Below are 14,916 nucleotides of genomic sequence, written 5' to 3'. Positions count from 1 at the left end.
TTTTCCTTGTAGAAATTAAAAAATTCTACATTTTATTGGAAAAAAAATATTTTTTCATTTTCACTCCCAAATTCAAATGAATTGAGCAAAAAAAACTGTGAGGTCAAAATGCTCACTATACCCATAGATGAATTCCTGGAGTGGTGTAGTTTTCCAAATCGAGCCATTTTTCGGGTGTTTCCACTGTTTTTGTTCCTCAGGGGCTTTGCAAATGCATCCAATATAACTGAGGAGATGGATGTTCAGCTATATAAACAGATGGAGCGGGCTGCACAGGCGGGTACTGTAGTGATAATGGGAGATTTTAATTTCCGGGATATTAATTGGTGTCATGGTTCAGCTTCAACTGCAAAGGGGAGACATTTCCTCAACCTGTTGCAGGAAAATTTTATGGGCCAGTTTGTGGAAGACCCGACTAGAGGTGAAGCTCTGTTGGATCTGGTCATTTCTAATAATGCAGATCTTGTTGGGAATGTCAATGTTCGTGAAAACCTCGGTAACAGTGATCATAATATAGTTATATTTTACCTATACTGTAAAAAACAAACGCAGGCTGGGAGGGCAAAAACATTTAATTTTAAGAAAGCCAATTTCCCCAGGATGAGGGCGGCAATTCAGGATATGGACTGGGAAGAACTAATGTCAAATAATGGAACAAATGATAAATGGGAGATTTTCAAATCTACTTTGAGTTATTATAGTGCAAAATTTATTCCTATAGGTAACAAGTATAAACGACTCAAATTAAACCCCACATGGCTTACACCTTCTGTGAAAGGGGCAATACACGACAAAAAAAGGGCATTTAAAAAATACAAATCTGAGGGTACATATGCAGCCTTTGTAAAATATAAAGAGCTTAATAAAATCTGTAAAAAGGTAATAAAATCAGCAAAAATACAAAATGAAAGGCAGGTGGCAAAGGATAGTAAAACAAAAAATTCTTCAAGTATATAAATGCAAAAAAGCCAAGGTCTGAACATGTAGGACCCCTAGATAGTGGTAATGGGGAGTTGGTCACAGGGGATCAAGAGAAGGCAGAGTTACTAAATGGGTTCTTCAGCTCTGTATATACAACAGAAGAAAGAGCAGCTGATGTAGCTGGTGCCAGTGCTGTTAATATATCAGTTAATATACTGAATTGGATGCAAGCTAAATAAAATAAAATAAATGTACACAAGGCCCCGGGACCAGATGGGTTACACCCTAGAGTTCTTAAGGAGCTTAGTTCAGTTATTTCTGTCCCCCTCTTAATAATATTTAGAGATTTTCTAGTGACTGGTATAGTGCCAAGGGACTGGTGCAGGGCAAATGCGGGGCCTATTTTCAAAAAGGCCTCTAGGTCTTCTCCGGGTAATTATAGACCAGTAAGCTTAACATCCATCGCGGGGAAAATGTTTGAGGGACTATATACAGAATTATGTGAGAATAAATAGTATTATAAGTGACAGCCAGCACGGTTTTACTAAGGACAGATGCTGTCAAACCAACCTGATTTGTTTTTATGAAGAGGTGAGCAGAAGCCTTGACAGAGGGGCCCCTGTGGATGTAGTGTTTTTGGACTTTGTAAAGGCATTTGACACTGTCCCTCATAGACGTCTAATGGGTAAATTAAGGACTATAGGTTTAGAAAGTATAGTTTGTAATTGGATTGAGAATTGGCTCAAGGACCATATCCAGAGAGTTATGGTCAATGATTCTTACTCTGAATGGTCCCCGGTTATAAGGGGTGTACCCCAGTGTTCAGTGCTGGAACCACTATTATTCAACTTATTTATTAATGATATAGAGGATGGGATTAATAGCACTATTTCTATTTTGCAGATGACACCAAGCTATGTAGTAATGTTCAGTCTTCGTAAATTGCAAGCGGATATAAACATATTGAGTGTTTGGGCATCCACTTGGCAAATGAAGTTTAATGTAGATAAATGTAAAGTTATGCCCCTGGGTCCGAACAACCTGCATGCATCATATGTCCTAGGGGGAGCTACACTGGGGGAGTCACTTGTTGAGAAGGATCTGGGTGTACTTGTAAATCATAAACTAAATAACAGCATGCAGTGTCAATCAGCTGCTTCAAAGGCCAGCAAGATATTGTCATGTATTAAAAGAGGCATGGACTAGCGGGACAGGGATGTAATATTACCACTTTACAAAGCATTAGTAAGGCCTCATCTAGAATATGCAGTTCAGTTCTGGGCTCCAGTTCATAGAAAGGATGCCCTGGCGTTAGAAAAAAATACAAAGAAGAGCAACTAAACTAATAAGGCGCATAGTGAATCTAAGTTATGAGGAAAGATTTAAAGAATTAAACCTATTTAGCCTTGAAAAAAGAAGACTAAGGGGGGACATGATTAACTTATATAAATATATTAACGGCACATACAAAAAATATGGTGAAATCCTGTTCCATGTAAAACCCCCTAAAAAAAACAAGGGGGCACTCCCTCCGTCTGGAAAAAAAAAAAAGGTTCAACCTTCAGAGGCGACAAGCCTTCTTTACTGTGAGAACTGTGAATTTATGGAATAGTCTACCGCAGGGGCTGGTCACAGCAGGGACAGTAGATGGCTTTAAAAAAGGCTTACATAATTTCCTAGAACAAAAAAATATTAGCTCCTATGTTTCCCTTCCCCTTTCCCATCCCTTGGTTGAACTTGATGGACATATGTCTTTTTTCAACTGTACAAACTATGTAACTATGTAACTATCTGTTTTACCATTAGATACATTTAAATTTAGAAACGTAAATTTTTAGCAAATTTTTGTGTTTTTCACAAATAAATACTGAATTTATTGACCACTGAATTTTTCCACTAACATGTACAATGTACAATATGTCACGAAAAAACAATCTCAGAATCGCTTGGATAAGTAAAATCATTGCAAAGTTATTACCACATGAATTGACACGTCAGATTTGAAAACATGTGCTGTGTCCACAAGACCAAAATTGGCTGTGACTCCAAGGGGTTAAAGGAGCAGTCTGGCAATTTTTTTGCACATATTCTCACCAGCAAAATTCTAGCAGTGTCATTTGTTTCTTCCCAGCTCAGTTGCATCCATGTTTTTTAAACCCTTTCATTATGAGCACCTGTGTCATGCAATCTCAGTCTGACCACCAAAAAAGACCATACTCTCATGTGTAGACAGGAGGTCAGTTTCTCCTGTGTGGCTGAATTCCTGTGAACTACAGGATTACATCATCACCTATCAAATCCCTCCTGGCAGCTCTGAGATCCCACTCAGCTCCCCCCTTCTTGTACCTCTGTATGCTTCTGAAGAGATCATTTCTGCCCTATCTAAGGAAGCAGGTGTGCAGTGGTATAATAGGTGAGTCTCTACAATGATTAGTTAAAGGGTTATATAACTTCCCTGACTCTCACTATCTGTAAGGGTATGTACACACATCATTTTTGTCAAGCAGAAAAAATCTGCCTCAAAAAATTCCTTCTGGATTTTTGAGCCAAATTTTTTAATGTAAGCATTTTTGTCACGTTTTCTGATGCAGTTTTTTACACTTTTTTGGGCTTTTTTTTATTAAGCAAATGGAAAAAACGGTCAAAACCAATCCAAAAAAACGGCACATATTTTTCCTGCTTCCCATTGATTTCAATGGAGGTGAAGAGGTAGAAATTATTCCAAGATAGGGCATGACACAAAAACCACCCAATAAAAATGCCTCTGGCCCTGACTCTGACACAGTTTCGGTTTCAAAATCAGGGAAAAAAATGCAATGGGAACATGGCCTTATACTATCTGTGTGTGCGGTGTGCAGAATCTAGTGTGTATTTCTATAATATGCAGCTCCACACTGCTCTCCCTTGTCTCCTGTGTAAATACTGAAAGAAAAAAAGTCTATCACTAGCAGGGGAGACAGGCTGAAGCTGTATCACATAGGAATTTTTTATTTTTTTTTTCATTTTAGTGTTAGGGACAGCAGTGGGAACTGGCTGTTAAAATAACAGCCGGTTCGTGAAATTGGAGAGAAACGGGATTTTGATTCAATCCCTCTGCACTCAATTGTATCCGTGTCCTTAGGAAGTCTAACTACTGCTTGCAAGAGAAGGGAACTATTAGTTCCCCGCCCTACCGCCTAATGGTGATCATCGCTACAGTACAGCGGAGGTTTTAAAAATAATTTCTCTCTCCACTCACAGAATATAATCTGTGAGAGGAGAGAGAAATAGTGAAAATTAGGGCCAAAAGTTGATCCGCACAGATTCCGATCACCCATCAACACCGTCCCGTTGAAACAAGGTGCGCTTTGTGCACCTGGCCAATGCTGGCTGTGGCAGCATATGGCAAATAGTAATAATCAGGGAACAATCTCAGTGGTCCCTAATGACATGATCACTGTGTTATACCTATCAAAGTGATCTATGTCAGTATATTTAGAAAACACAGCCAGGACATGAGCTATGTCTTTCTCTCCCCTCACTGTAGTTGGTCTGGAGAAGAGACAGACACTACATACAAATCCTGAGCTGTATAATTGAAATAACACCACAATCACGAGCTGTTCAAGTGCATGCCCCCTGAACACCCCGTTTGTGCCCCCTGATCACACCGTTTGTGCCCCTAGATCCCCTGACCAGTGTGAGCACACAAGTGATCAGTACTTTTTATCGCTCTGTTTTCTCGCAGCATCAGGTTATTACCTGGTGTTAGCCAGTTTTACGTAACTTTTTTCTTGTTGATTTTATAAAAAAAAAAGTTAGTAACTTATTATAGAGTTATTGATCTTATAGGGTGTCAGGTTATTACCTACTAATAGGCAGGTTTTCTTTTTTTTCTTAATTAAAAATAAATAATGAATACAAATAAAAATTTAAGAAAAACCTAAAAAAAAAGTTAGTAGCCTAACGATTATATACTAATTATGGGGTGTCAGATTATTGGTGTTTGGCAGGTTCCATTTTTATTTTTTTTAAAGTTTGACATTTTTTCTAATATTAATGGCTTGATGAATGTTTACTGCAGAGCAAGCGTACACCTTGCTATGCCCTGGCAGTCCAGGTAGTGACATTGACACTTCTCCAGGGGTACACCTTTTTTCAGACAGTGTCGACTCAAGTTCTACTTCTAACTCTGGACCCCTTAACCCTATGGTGGTATAATCAGTTGCCACTGACGAATCCCTAGGTTCAGGGGCTAGTGGTGCAGGGCCTAGTGGTGCAGGGTCAAGTGGTTCAGTCCCTCCCGTGATGTGGGATCCCGCAATATCATTTTGGGATACCGCAATTAAATTTTCCTCACAAGTGCAGACATTTTTAGCAACCCCAGGAATAAACGTGGATATTTCTAATTTTACCCCCTGTGACTTCTTCCATATATTTGTCAGTGACCAAGTCCTGCAGTTGATTGTCAAAAAGATAAATATTTATGCAAGAAAGTTTAATACACAAAAACCACATCCCTCTATTCATAATTGACACCCACTAGTGTCCCTGAGCTAAAAAAAAATGTAGTCCTTACTCTTAATATGGGGTTGGTCAAAAAAACAACTATCCGCTCCTGCTGAGTATCAAGAGCTGTCCACGCTACCCCTGTATTTGAAGCAGTTATGTCCCGACACTGATATGAATCCATAATGTGCTTCATTCATTTTACGGATAACTCCCAAGTCCCGTAAAGAAATGACTCCACCGCCCCTGAACATTCCTACGAGTCTGAGGATGTGCGAAGACTTGCAGAGTGCCACTTTCTTCACCCCGGTCCCTTCCACCAAGACCAAAAGATATCCCAAAAATAGGTGCTGGGTTCGTAGTAAGCGTGGAATTAGAAGGGATGGTCGATTTAACTGCCCCATGTGTCCATCTCAACCAGGCCTCTGCAACTACCCCTGTTTTAAAACATACCACACAGTTTACAATTTTTTATCTTATTTAGGAGATGCCAAAGGGGGGGGGGGAGTCTTTTTAGGAAGTCAATTTTAATTTATATTTGCATTTTAGTATGTTGGCTTTCCAAGTGGGGAGGAATTCTTTTGAGAGAGGTAGTGGAGGGTATTTTTTTTCAGATCGTGAAACAAATGTTTCCCCTTTCTCTTTTGACTGTTCTTATGACTATGTCGTGCCACACAAAACTGTTATTTTTATTCATATCACTGTATGGTGATGTGGGCATTATATATTTTTTTTATTTGGGGAGGATCACTAATAATCGAGCTGTTCCTAATCAATACACTATTGGCTTTATTAGATTTGGCTTTTTGCAGGACCTCTTGCACCCGACAATGCTTCTAGAAATACTGACATTATTTTTGGGACTAGTGATGCTTTACTGGTCCTATAGATGGTTTTGGATTCTGTCCCTTTATATATTCAGTAGGTGAATGGTTGTTTTGTGCACAAAGCAGCTCCTACCTTCCCGGGCAGAAGCCTGTTATAGTGTACCACGTCGCTTGGTACGTTCATTCCTTATATAGGGCTAAAGAGACGTTGTATGACCAGTCACTATGAAAAATAACTTGTCATTATAGCCCAATAGGTGTTTTTCATCTTGTGAACAAACTGGAGTTTGCCGTATGGTTGGATACATTTTCCTCCATTTCTTTTATATATCTTGCCCTTCACTCCAGTAGTTTCTTTTTTCTGCTATAATTTATTGAATCCATTCAATTGTGTACTAAAAGCCAAAGAGTGCTCCCTCCATTTTAGGCCCAGTCGTGTGTCCAGTAAGCACATTGGAGCCACAAAGGGGATATTTTTAAGCACAGGAGAAACAAGATGATACATTTTGGGGTGCGTTTCTTAATTTACATGTGCGCTGTACAAAATCTATGGGGTCAAAATGTGGTAAAAATACTCACTACTCCCCTAAATGAATACATTAAGGGGTCTAGTTTTCTAAATGAAGTAATTTATGGTGGGTTTCTATCATTCTGGCAGCTCTATGTCTCTCCAAAAGTGCAGTGGGTCCTAAAACATTCTCAAGCAAAATATGTGTGGTGAAAGTCACTGGGTTCTCTCTTGCTTTTAGGCCCTGTAGTGTGTCCATGCAGCATATTAGGGCCACAATTGGGGTATTTTTGAACACAGGAGAATCAGGGTGATAGATTTTGGGGTGCGTTTCTTTATTCTCATGTTCGCTTTACAAGGAAATCTGTCTTTAACCCGTTAGTGACCGCCAATACGCCTTTTAACGGTGGCCACTAACGGGCTTTATTCTGATGCATATGCCTTTTTACGGCACTGCATCAGGATAAAGTAAACAGAGCAGGGAGCGTCAAATCTCCCTGCTCTCAGCTGCTAGAGGCAGCTGAGGGCTGGGGGCGTCCCTGCTCTGCCGTGTGAGATCGATATAAGTATCGATCTCACCCGTTTAACCCTTCAGATGCGGTGCTCAATAGCGAGCACCGCATCTGAGTGGTTTTGGAGAGAGGGAGGGAGCTCCCTCTCTCTCCCACCGACACCCGGCGATACGATCGCCGAGTGTCTGTGTCTCCAATGGCAGCCGGGGGGCTAATAAAGGCCCCCAGGTCTGCCTGTCATGAATGCCTGCTAGATCATGCCGCAGGCATGACCTAGCAGATGCCTGTCCGTTTTAAACGGACAGGCAGTAAGACACTGCAATACAAAAGTATTGCAGTGTATTATAATAGCGATTGGAGAATCGCATATTAAAGTCTCCTAGTGGGACTACTAAAAAAGTTTAAAAAAAGTTTAATAAAGTTAATTTGAAAAAAAAATGTAAAAAAAAAATTAAAAACCCAGCTTTTCCCCTTACAAACTGCTTTACTATTAAAAAAACAAAATAAAGTAAAAAAGTTACACATATTTGGTATCGTAACGTAACGACCCCGACTATAAATCTATTACATTATTTAACCCGCACGGTGAACGCCGTAAAAAAATTAATGAAAAATTGCTGTTTTATGTGAATCCTGACTTAAAAAAAATGTGATAAAAAGTGATCAAAAAGTCGCATCTACTCCAAAATGGTAAGAAATAAAAACTACAAGTCTTCCCGCAAAAAAAAAAGCCCTCATACAACCGCATTGGCGAAAAAATAAAAACGTTACAGTTCTTCAAATATGGAGACACAAAAACAAATAATTTTGAAAAAAATGCGTTTTTACTGTGTAAAAGTAGTAAAACATACAAAAACTATACAAATTTGGTATCGTTGCAATCGTAACAACCCGCTGAATAAATTTATTGTATTATTTATATCACACGGTAAACGGCGTTGATTTAAGACGCGAAAAAGAGTGGCAAAATTTCAGGTTTTTTTCTATTCCCCCCCAAAAAAAAGTTAATAAAAGTTAATGAATAAATAATATGTCCCCCAAAATGGTGCTATTAAAAAATACAACTTGTCCTGCAAAAAACAAGACCTTATACAGCTATGTCGATGCAAAAATAAAAAGGTTATAGCTCTTGCAATGCGACGATGGAAAAACGTAAAAAATGGCTTGGTCATTAAGGTTTAAATTAGGCTGGTCATTAAGGGGTTAAACTGGCACATTTGTGAAAAAAAAGTTTTTTTTCTCATCTGCTTTGCACTAAATTTAGTAAAGAACTGTAGGATCAAAATACTCACTACACCCCTAGATAAATACCCTAATGGGTCTACATTTCTAAATGGGGTTATTTTTGGGGAGTTTCTAACGTTCTGGCAGCTCAATACCTCTCTAAATGTGCATTGGGGTCTAAAACATTTTCAAGCAAAATATGTGTCCTGAAAGCCACCAGGTGCGGCTTTTAGCTATTCGCGGGGAAAAAAAGCGTCATGTCCTCTCTTGGCGCACTTCAGCCTCTGACCTCCCATTGAAATCAATGGGAGGCAGAAAAAGCGTTTTTTCCAGCGTTTTTTTTCCCACGGTCCTCAATATCCGCAGGCGAAAAACGCCATGGGCAAAAACGCTGCCAAAGCTAGAGCGCAAGAATTTTGAGGCAGATTTTTTCTGCAAAATACTCCATGGGAACTAGGCCTCACAGAGTTGGGCTGGGTTCACATGACCTATTTTGAGACGTAATGGAGGCGTATTACGCCTCGAATTACGTCTGAAAACAGCTCCAATATGTCGGCAAACATCTGCCTATTACTTTCAATGGGCTTTACGATGTACTGTGCCGACTTCCTGTCATTTTACGCGTCGCTGTCAAAAGACGGCGTGTAAAATTACAGCCTCGTCAAAAGAAGTGCAGGACACTTCTTGGGACGTAATTGGAGCCGTTTTTCATTGACTCCAATGAAGAACAGCTCCAAATTACGTCCGTAAAAGATGCCCTGCAAAACGCGAGTACATGCAATTACGTCTGAAATTCAGGAGCTGTTTTCTCCTGAAAACAGCTCCGTAATTTCAGACGTAATTGCAGTTATCGTGTGCACATACCCTTATTCTCTGATAAAGTCAGACATTCCAGTTTTGAAAAATCTGGCTAGGTCATTAAAGTCCAAACAAGCTTGGTCAATAAAGGGTTAATGGAACCACATCAGAGGGGAATAAGGAATCAAGATGGCAGACTGCCCCTAAATGGCACATGAACTAAAACAAGGTATACACAAGAGCCTCTACATTATTACTTAACCCCTTGGTGAAATGGCACGTACATTTATGTGACAGCCACCAAGGGGATGTGTGGAGCTTGTGCTGAGTGCGCTTAGTTCTCAGTGGGTGTTAGCTGTATGTTAAAATTAAATTAAAGACACCAGAATTGCAGTTTTCTGGTCAAATTAGCTCCCAAAAAAATTGAATAAATCGCATGTACCCCAAAGTGTTACCAATAAAAACGACAGCTCGCACTACAAAAATCAAGCCCTCACACCGCTCAATCTTCGGAAAACTAAAAAAGTCATGGTTCTCACAAAACATTTTTTTAATCATTTTTAATAAAACAGTTTTGAGGAGGTGATATGATCAAAAAAACAGCACCTCTGGCACTTTTTATTTATTTATTTTTACGCCATTCACAATGCAGGATAAATAATGGTATATTGTAATAGTTTGGACTTCTACGGATGCATCAATACCAATTACGATTATATTATTATTATTATTTTTCATTACTTAAGGGAAAAACATAGGAAAAGGGTATTTTTCTTTACAACTTTTAATATGTTTTTTTTCCCTAATATTAGTAAAAAAATGTTTCAACTACTGGTTACGTTTTTTTTAGTTCCACTGGGAGACTTGAACATGTGATCATTCGATTGCTTGTTCAAAACACTTCAGTGTATGGTATTTTTACCACTCTCCTATTAACTCTGCCCCTGCAGGACCAAGATGGCAGACCTGGGGGCCTTTATTAGGCCCCCAGACTATCATGACAACCATGGGCACTCTCCCCCCGATTGCATTGCAGAGATTATAATGAGATTATGGAGGGGATACCTGCCTCTTTCTAATGGTTTAGATGCCCTGGTCGCTATTGATCCCGGCATTTAAGTAGTTGAACAGCCGGTATCGGAGTTAACTTATATCCCGGCCGTTAAGGTGAGGTTTCAGCTGTAACATACAGCCGATACCCGCTGGGTATAAGCGGGATCAGCTTGTGAGCCCACTATATACTTACCCTTCCCAACCATGATGTACACTTATGTCAATGTCAAATGTTGGGAAGGGGTTAAGAGTAAGTAGTAAAATGTAAATATGTTTCAGTAAACTGCAGCATAGTTTTGCAATTTTCCCAAATTGTTTGATTATTTAACATTTTTTATTGTACATTTTATTTTTCTTTGTCCCTCAAGACTTGTTTTTTAAGAAGTCATTAACCGCTTAACGCCGAATCACGTGCATTTATGTCACCTGCGGTGTTGCCACAGAATCCCATACATTCACATCCTTATGATCGTGAGGGCACAGGAGCAATGGCCAAGACCAGAGATAATAGTAACCTAGGCATTTAACTGGCTTGACAGAGGGAGGGGGCTACCTCCGCCACCCATCTGTCATGGCAGCGCTAGAGGAAACCCCTAATAGATGCTTGTCAGTTTAAGGCTACATGCACACAGCCGTTGTTTTCGTCAGTGTGCTATCCGAAGCATTATAGAAGCAATTAGAAAATCACATTAAGTCCCCAGGTGGGACTAAAGAATGTATTTATAAAAGTAAAATAAAGTTTATAAAAATAAAAAAAAAGGTGTTTACATAAAAGAAAAATATTTTATCATAAAAAAATTAATATTTTGTAAAAGTACAAAAAAATAAAAATACATATAATATGGTTTCGCTGCGACCTTAACGACTCAAATAATAAAGTTGATTCAAGACGCACGACAAAAGTCGTATAAAAAAAACGCAAAAGACAATGGAATAATTGGTTTTATTCCAACCCCCCCCCCCCCCCCCAAAAGAAATAATAACAAAAGTTAATCAATAAGTCCATGAACACCAAAATAGTAATAATAAAATTAACATCTCATCCAGCAAAAAACAAGCACACATCGACGGAAAAATAAAAAAGATATGGCTCTTGGAATGCGACGACACAAAAAACAATAATTTTCTTTTGAAATGTTTTTTTGTAAAAAAAAAAAAAGTAGTAAAACCTAAAAAAAACTATACATAATTGATATCGCTATAATCATACTGACCTGTAGAATACAGTTAGAATGTTGTTCATGCTGCACGGTGAACGGCATGCATTTAAAACGCCCAAAATAATGACAAATTGTCTTTTTTTCATTACCCACCCCAAAAAAGTTCATATAAAAGTTAATCAATAAATTATATGTACCCCAAAATGGTGCCATTGGAAAGTACAACTCATATCGCAAAAAAAACAAGCCCTCATACAGCTATTGTGATGAAAAATTCAAAAGTTATGGCTTTAGGAATACTAAAAAAACAAAAAAGAATGCTGGTTTGCCTGGTCATTAAGAGATTAAAGGGCTTGTCAAGAAATGCATTGTAAGTTTTATTGTTACCAACTGTTTCCTACTGACTACCCTATTGTCTTTCGATGTACAGGGTGGGCCATTTATATGGATACACCTAAATAAAATGGGAATGGTTGGTGACATTAACTTCCTGTTTGTGGCACATTAGTATATGGGAGGGGGGAAACTTTTCAAGCTGGGTGTTGACCATGGCGGCCATTTTGAAGTCGGCAATTTTGTATCCAACTTTAGTTTTTTCAATGGGAAGAGGGTCATGTGACACATCAAACTTATCGAGAATTTCACAAGAAAACAATGGTGTGCTTGGTTTTAACGTTACTTTATTCTTTCATGAGTTATTTACAAGTTATGGGTGACATTATGGGTGTCAGGTCCGAGCATTCCTAGATGAACAGCTTCCTGGAAAGTGGATTGGTCGTCGTGGGCCAGTTGAATGGCCCCCTAGGTCTCCCGATCTGACCCCCTTAGACTTTTATCTTTGGGGTCATCTGAAGGCAATTGTCTATGCTGTGAAGATACGAGATGTGCAGCAACTGAAACTACGGATACTGGAAGCCTGTGCTAGCATTTCTTCTGCGGTGTTGCTATCAGTGTGTGAAGAGTGGGAGAAGAGGGTTGCATTGACAATCCAACACAATGGGCAGCACTTTGAACACATTTTATAAGTGGTCAGAAACTTGTAAATAACTCATGAAAGATTAAAGTAACGTTAAAACCAAGCACACCATTGTTTTTCTTGTGAAATTCTCGATAAGTTTGATGTGTCAAATGACCCTCTTCCCATTGAAAAACCTAAAGTTGGATACAAAATGGCCGACTTCAAAATGGCCGCCATGGTCAACACCCAGCTTGAAAAGTTTCCCCCCTCCCTTATACTAATGTGTCACAAACAGGAAGTTAATATCACCAACCATTCCCATTTTATTTAGGTGTATCCATATAAATGGCCCACCCTGTATTAACTATGGTATGTGGCTTTTCTACCCAAGTTTTCAGAACTTAAGACAAGAAAATATATCAAGTTTTTATGTTTATTGGTCATTTGTTAATTTATGGGTATGTGCACACGACCGATTTTCAGGCGTAATGGAGGAGTTTTACGCCTCGAATTACGCCTGAAAAGACGGCTCTATGACGTCGGCAAAAATCTGCTCATTGCTTGCAATGGGTCTTACGATGTTCTGTGCAGACGAGCTGTCATTTTACACGTCGCTGTCAAAAGACGGCGCATAGAATTACGGCCGCGTCATAGAAGTGCAGGACACTACTTGGAACGTAATTGGAGCCGTTTTTCATTTACGCCAATGAAAACCAGCTCCAATTACGTCCGAAAGAGACGCCGCGAAAAACGGCTCCGTAATTTCAGACGTTTTTGGCGTTGTCTTGTGTACATACCCTTAGGGGATTTTTTTTTTAAATGTCAAATGTCTTTTATACTTGTTAATATAATAAAAAAAAATGAAAGGAGTTATAGCGGTGATGTCTATTTGAAGTTTACACAAACGACTCCAATCTAAACACAAGTCTCTTTAGTAAACCTTGATCAATAACATTCCATACAGGTATAGATCTACCACTGTTGCCGACCAATGAACTGCAGAGTACTACAACTACATCAGCAACAGTATGCACAAAAGAGGAAGAGAGAACAGAGAAGACCTAAAATACAAGTCTAGCCCTGTTTGCCAAAATTTTAACCATGCGGAACCGATTCCTACTGAGCTTGTTACATACGTCTCTTAAATTTCAACTGAGAAATAAAGGTAAGAATAAAAGCTAATTTTTAGTATGAAGCGAAAAAACATGTAGCATTTCTACAGTATACAGTATATGTTTTAAAATTAGTTCACAGCTAACAGACGTGCAAATATATGTCAGTCTTTTACAACCACATATCCTGTATATTATGGGTAGGGCCAGGGGCGTAACTTGGAAAAACTGGGCCCCATAGCAAACTTTTGACTGGGGCCCCCCTCCCCTGGGTGTCACACAACCCCCCCCCCCCCATTGTAGATAGTGCCTTTTTTACAAACCCCCCCTTTTGATAACGCCACACAGCCCCCCTGTAGATAACACCATACAGCCCCCTTTGTAGATATCTACAGAGGGGGCTGTATGGCGCTATCTATGGGGGGACTGTATGGCGTTCCCTACAGGGGGGGGTGTATGGCGTTCACTACAGGGGGGGACTGTATGGCGTTCCCTACAGGGGGGGTGTATGACGTTCCCTACAGGGGGGGACTGTATGGCGTTCCCTACAGGGGGGGACTGTATGGCGTTCCCTACAGGGGGGCTGTATGGCGCTATCTACAGGGGGCTGCATGGCGTTATCTACAGGGGGGACTGTATGGCGCTATCTACAGAGGGGGCTGTATGGCGTTATCTAGAGGGGGGACTGTATGCCTTACCTACAGGGAGTCTGTATGGCGTTCCCTACAGGGGGGGGTCTGTAGGGAACGCCATACAGCCCCCCCTGTAGGGAACGCCATACAGCCCCCCCTGTAGGGAACGCCATACAGCCCCCCCTGTAGGGAACGCCATACAGCGTCCCCCCCTGTAGGGAACGCCATACAGCGTCGTCCCCCCTGTAGGGAACGCCATACAGCGTCGTCCCCCCTGTAGGGAACGCCATACAGCCCCCCCCCCTGTAGGGAACGCCATACAGCGTCCCCCCTCCCAGTAAAATGCGACCTATAGTGTGTCCTAATAAAAGACATGTATCCCCTATCCACAGGATAGGGGATACATGTGTGTATGCTGGCAGCGATAGGGAGAACGGGGGACTGAAAATCCCCTGAAGTTCTCCATGACTAAACTCTGACTTCCGGCGTCTGCGCAGCTCACTAAAAATGAAAGGAGCGCTGGTCACGCATGCGCACAAGCGGGACCGGCGCTCCATTCATTTCTCCGGAGCTGCCAACACAGACCCCGGAAGTCCGAGGTTTGTGATGGAGAACTTCAGGGGACTTTCAGTCCCCCGTTCTCCGTGTCAATGCCAGCGATCACACATGTATCCCCTATCCTGTGGAGAGGGGATACATGTCTTTTGTTTAATGGCAGAGCGG

At 40.4% G+C, this 14,916-nt stretch overlaps 1 protein-coding gene across 1 annotated transcript in view; it reads left to right on the top strand.

Annotated features, from left to right (window-relative positions):
* The window catches only part of LOC142661456 (galactoside alpha-(1,2)-fucosyltransferase 2-like), a 352,285-nt gene that overhangs the window by 267,603 nt on the left and 69,766 nt on the right, over positions 1-14,916 (top strand). Inside the window, exon 3 of the mRNA XM_075838852.1 lies at positions 13,414-13,614. Within this exon, the coding sequence (XP_075694967.1) occupies positions 13,551-13,614 (64 nt within the window). The 5' untranslated portion in view covers positions 13,414-13,550. The remainder of the gene's footprint in view (positions 1-13,413; positions 13,615-14,916) is intronic.

The sequence above is a fragment of the Rhinoderma darwinii genome, chromosome 10 (genome assembly GCF_050947455.1).
Source record: "Rhinoderma darwinii isolate aRhiDar2 chromosome 10, aRhiDar2.hap1, whole genome shotgun sequence".
NCBI classification, from domain to species: Eukaryota; Metazoa; Chordata; class Amphibia; order Anura; family Rhinodermatidae; genus Rhinoderma; species Rhinoderma darwinii.
This window is presented reverse-complemented; position numbering and strand designations above follow the sequence as displayed.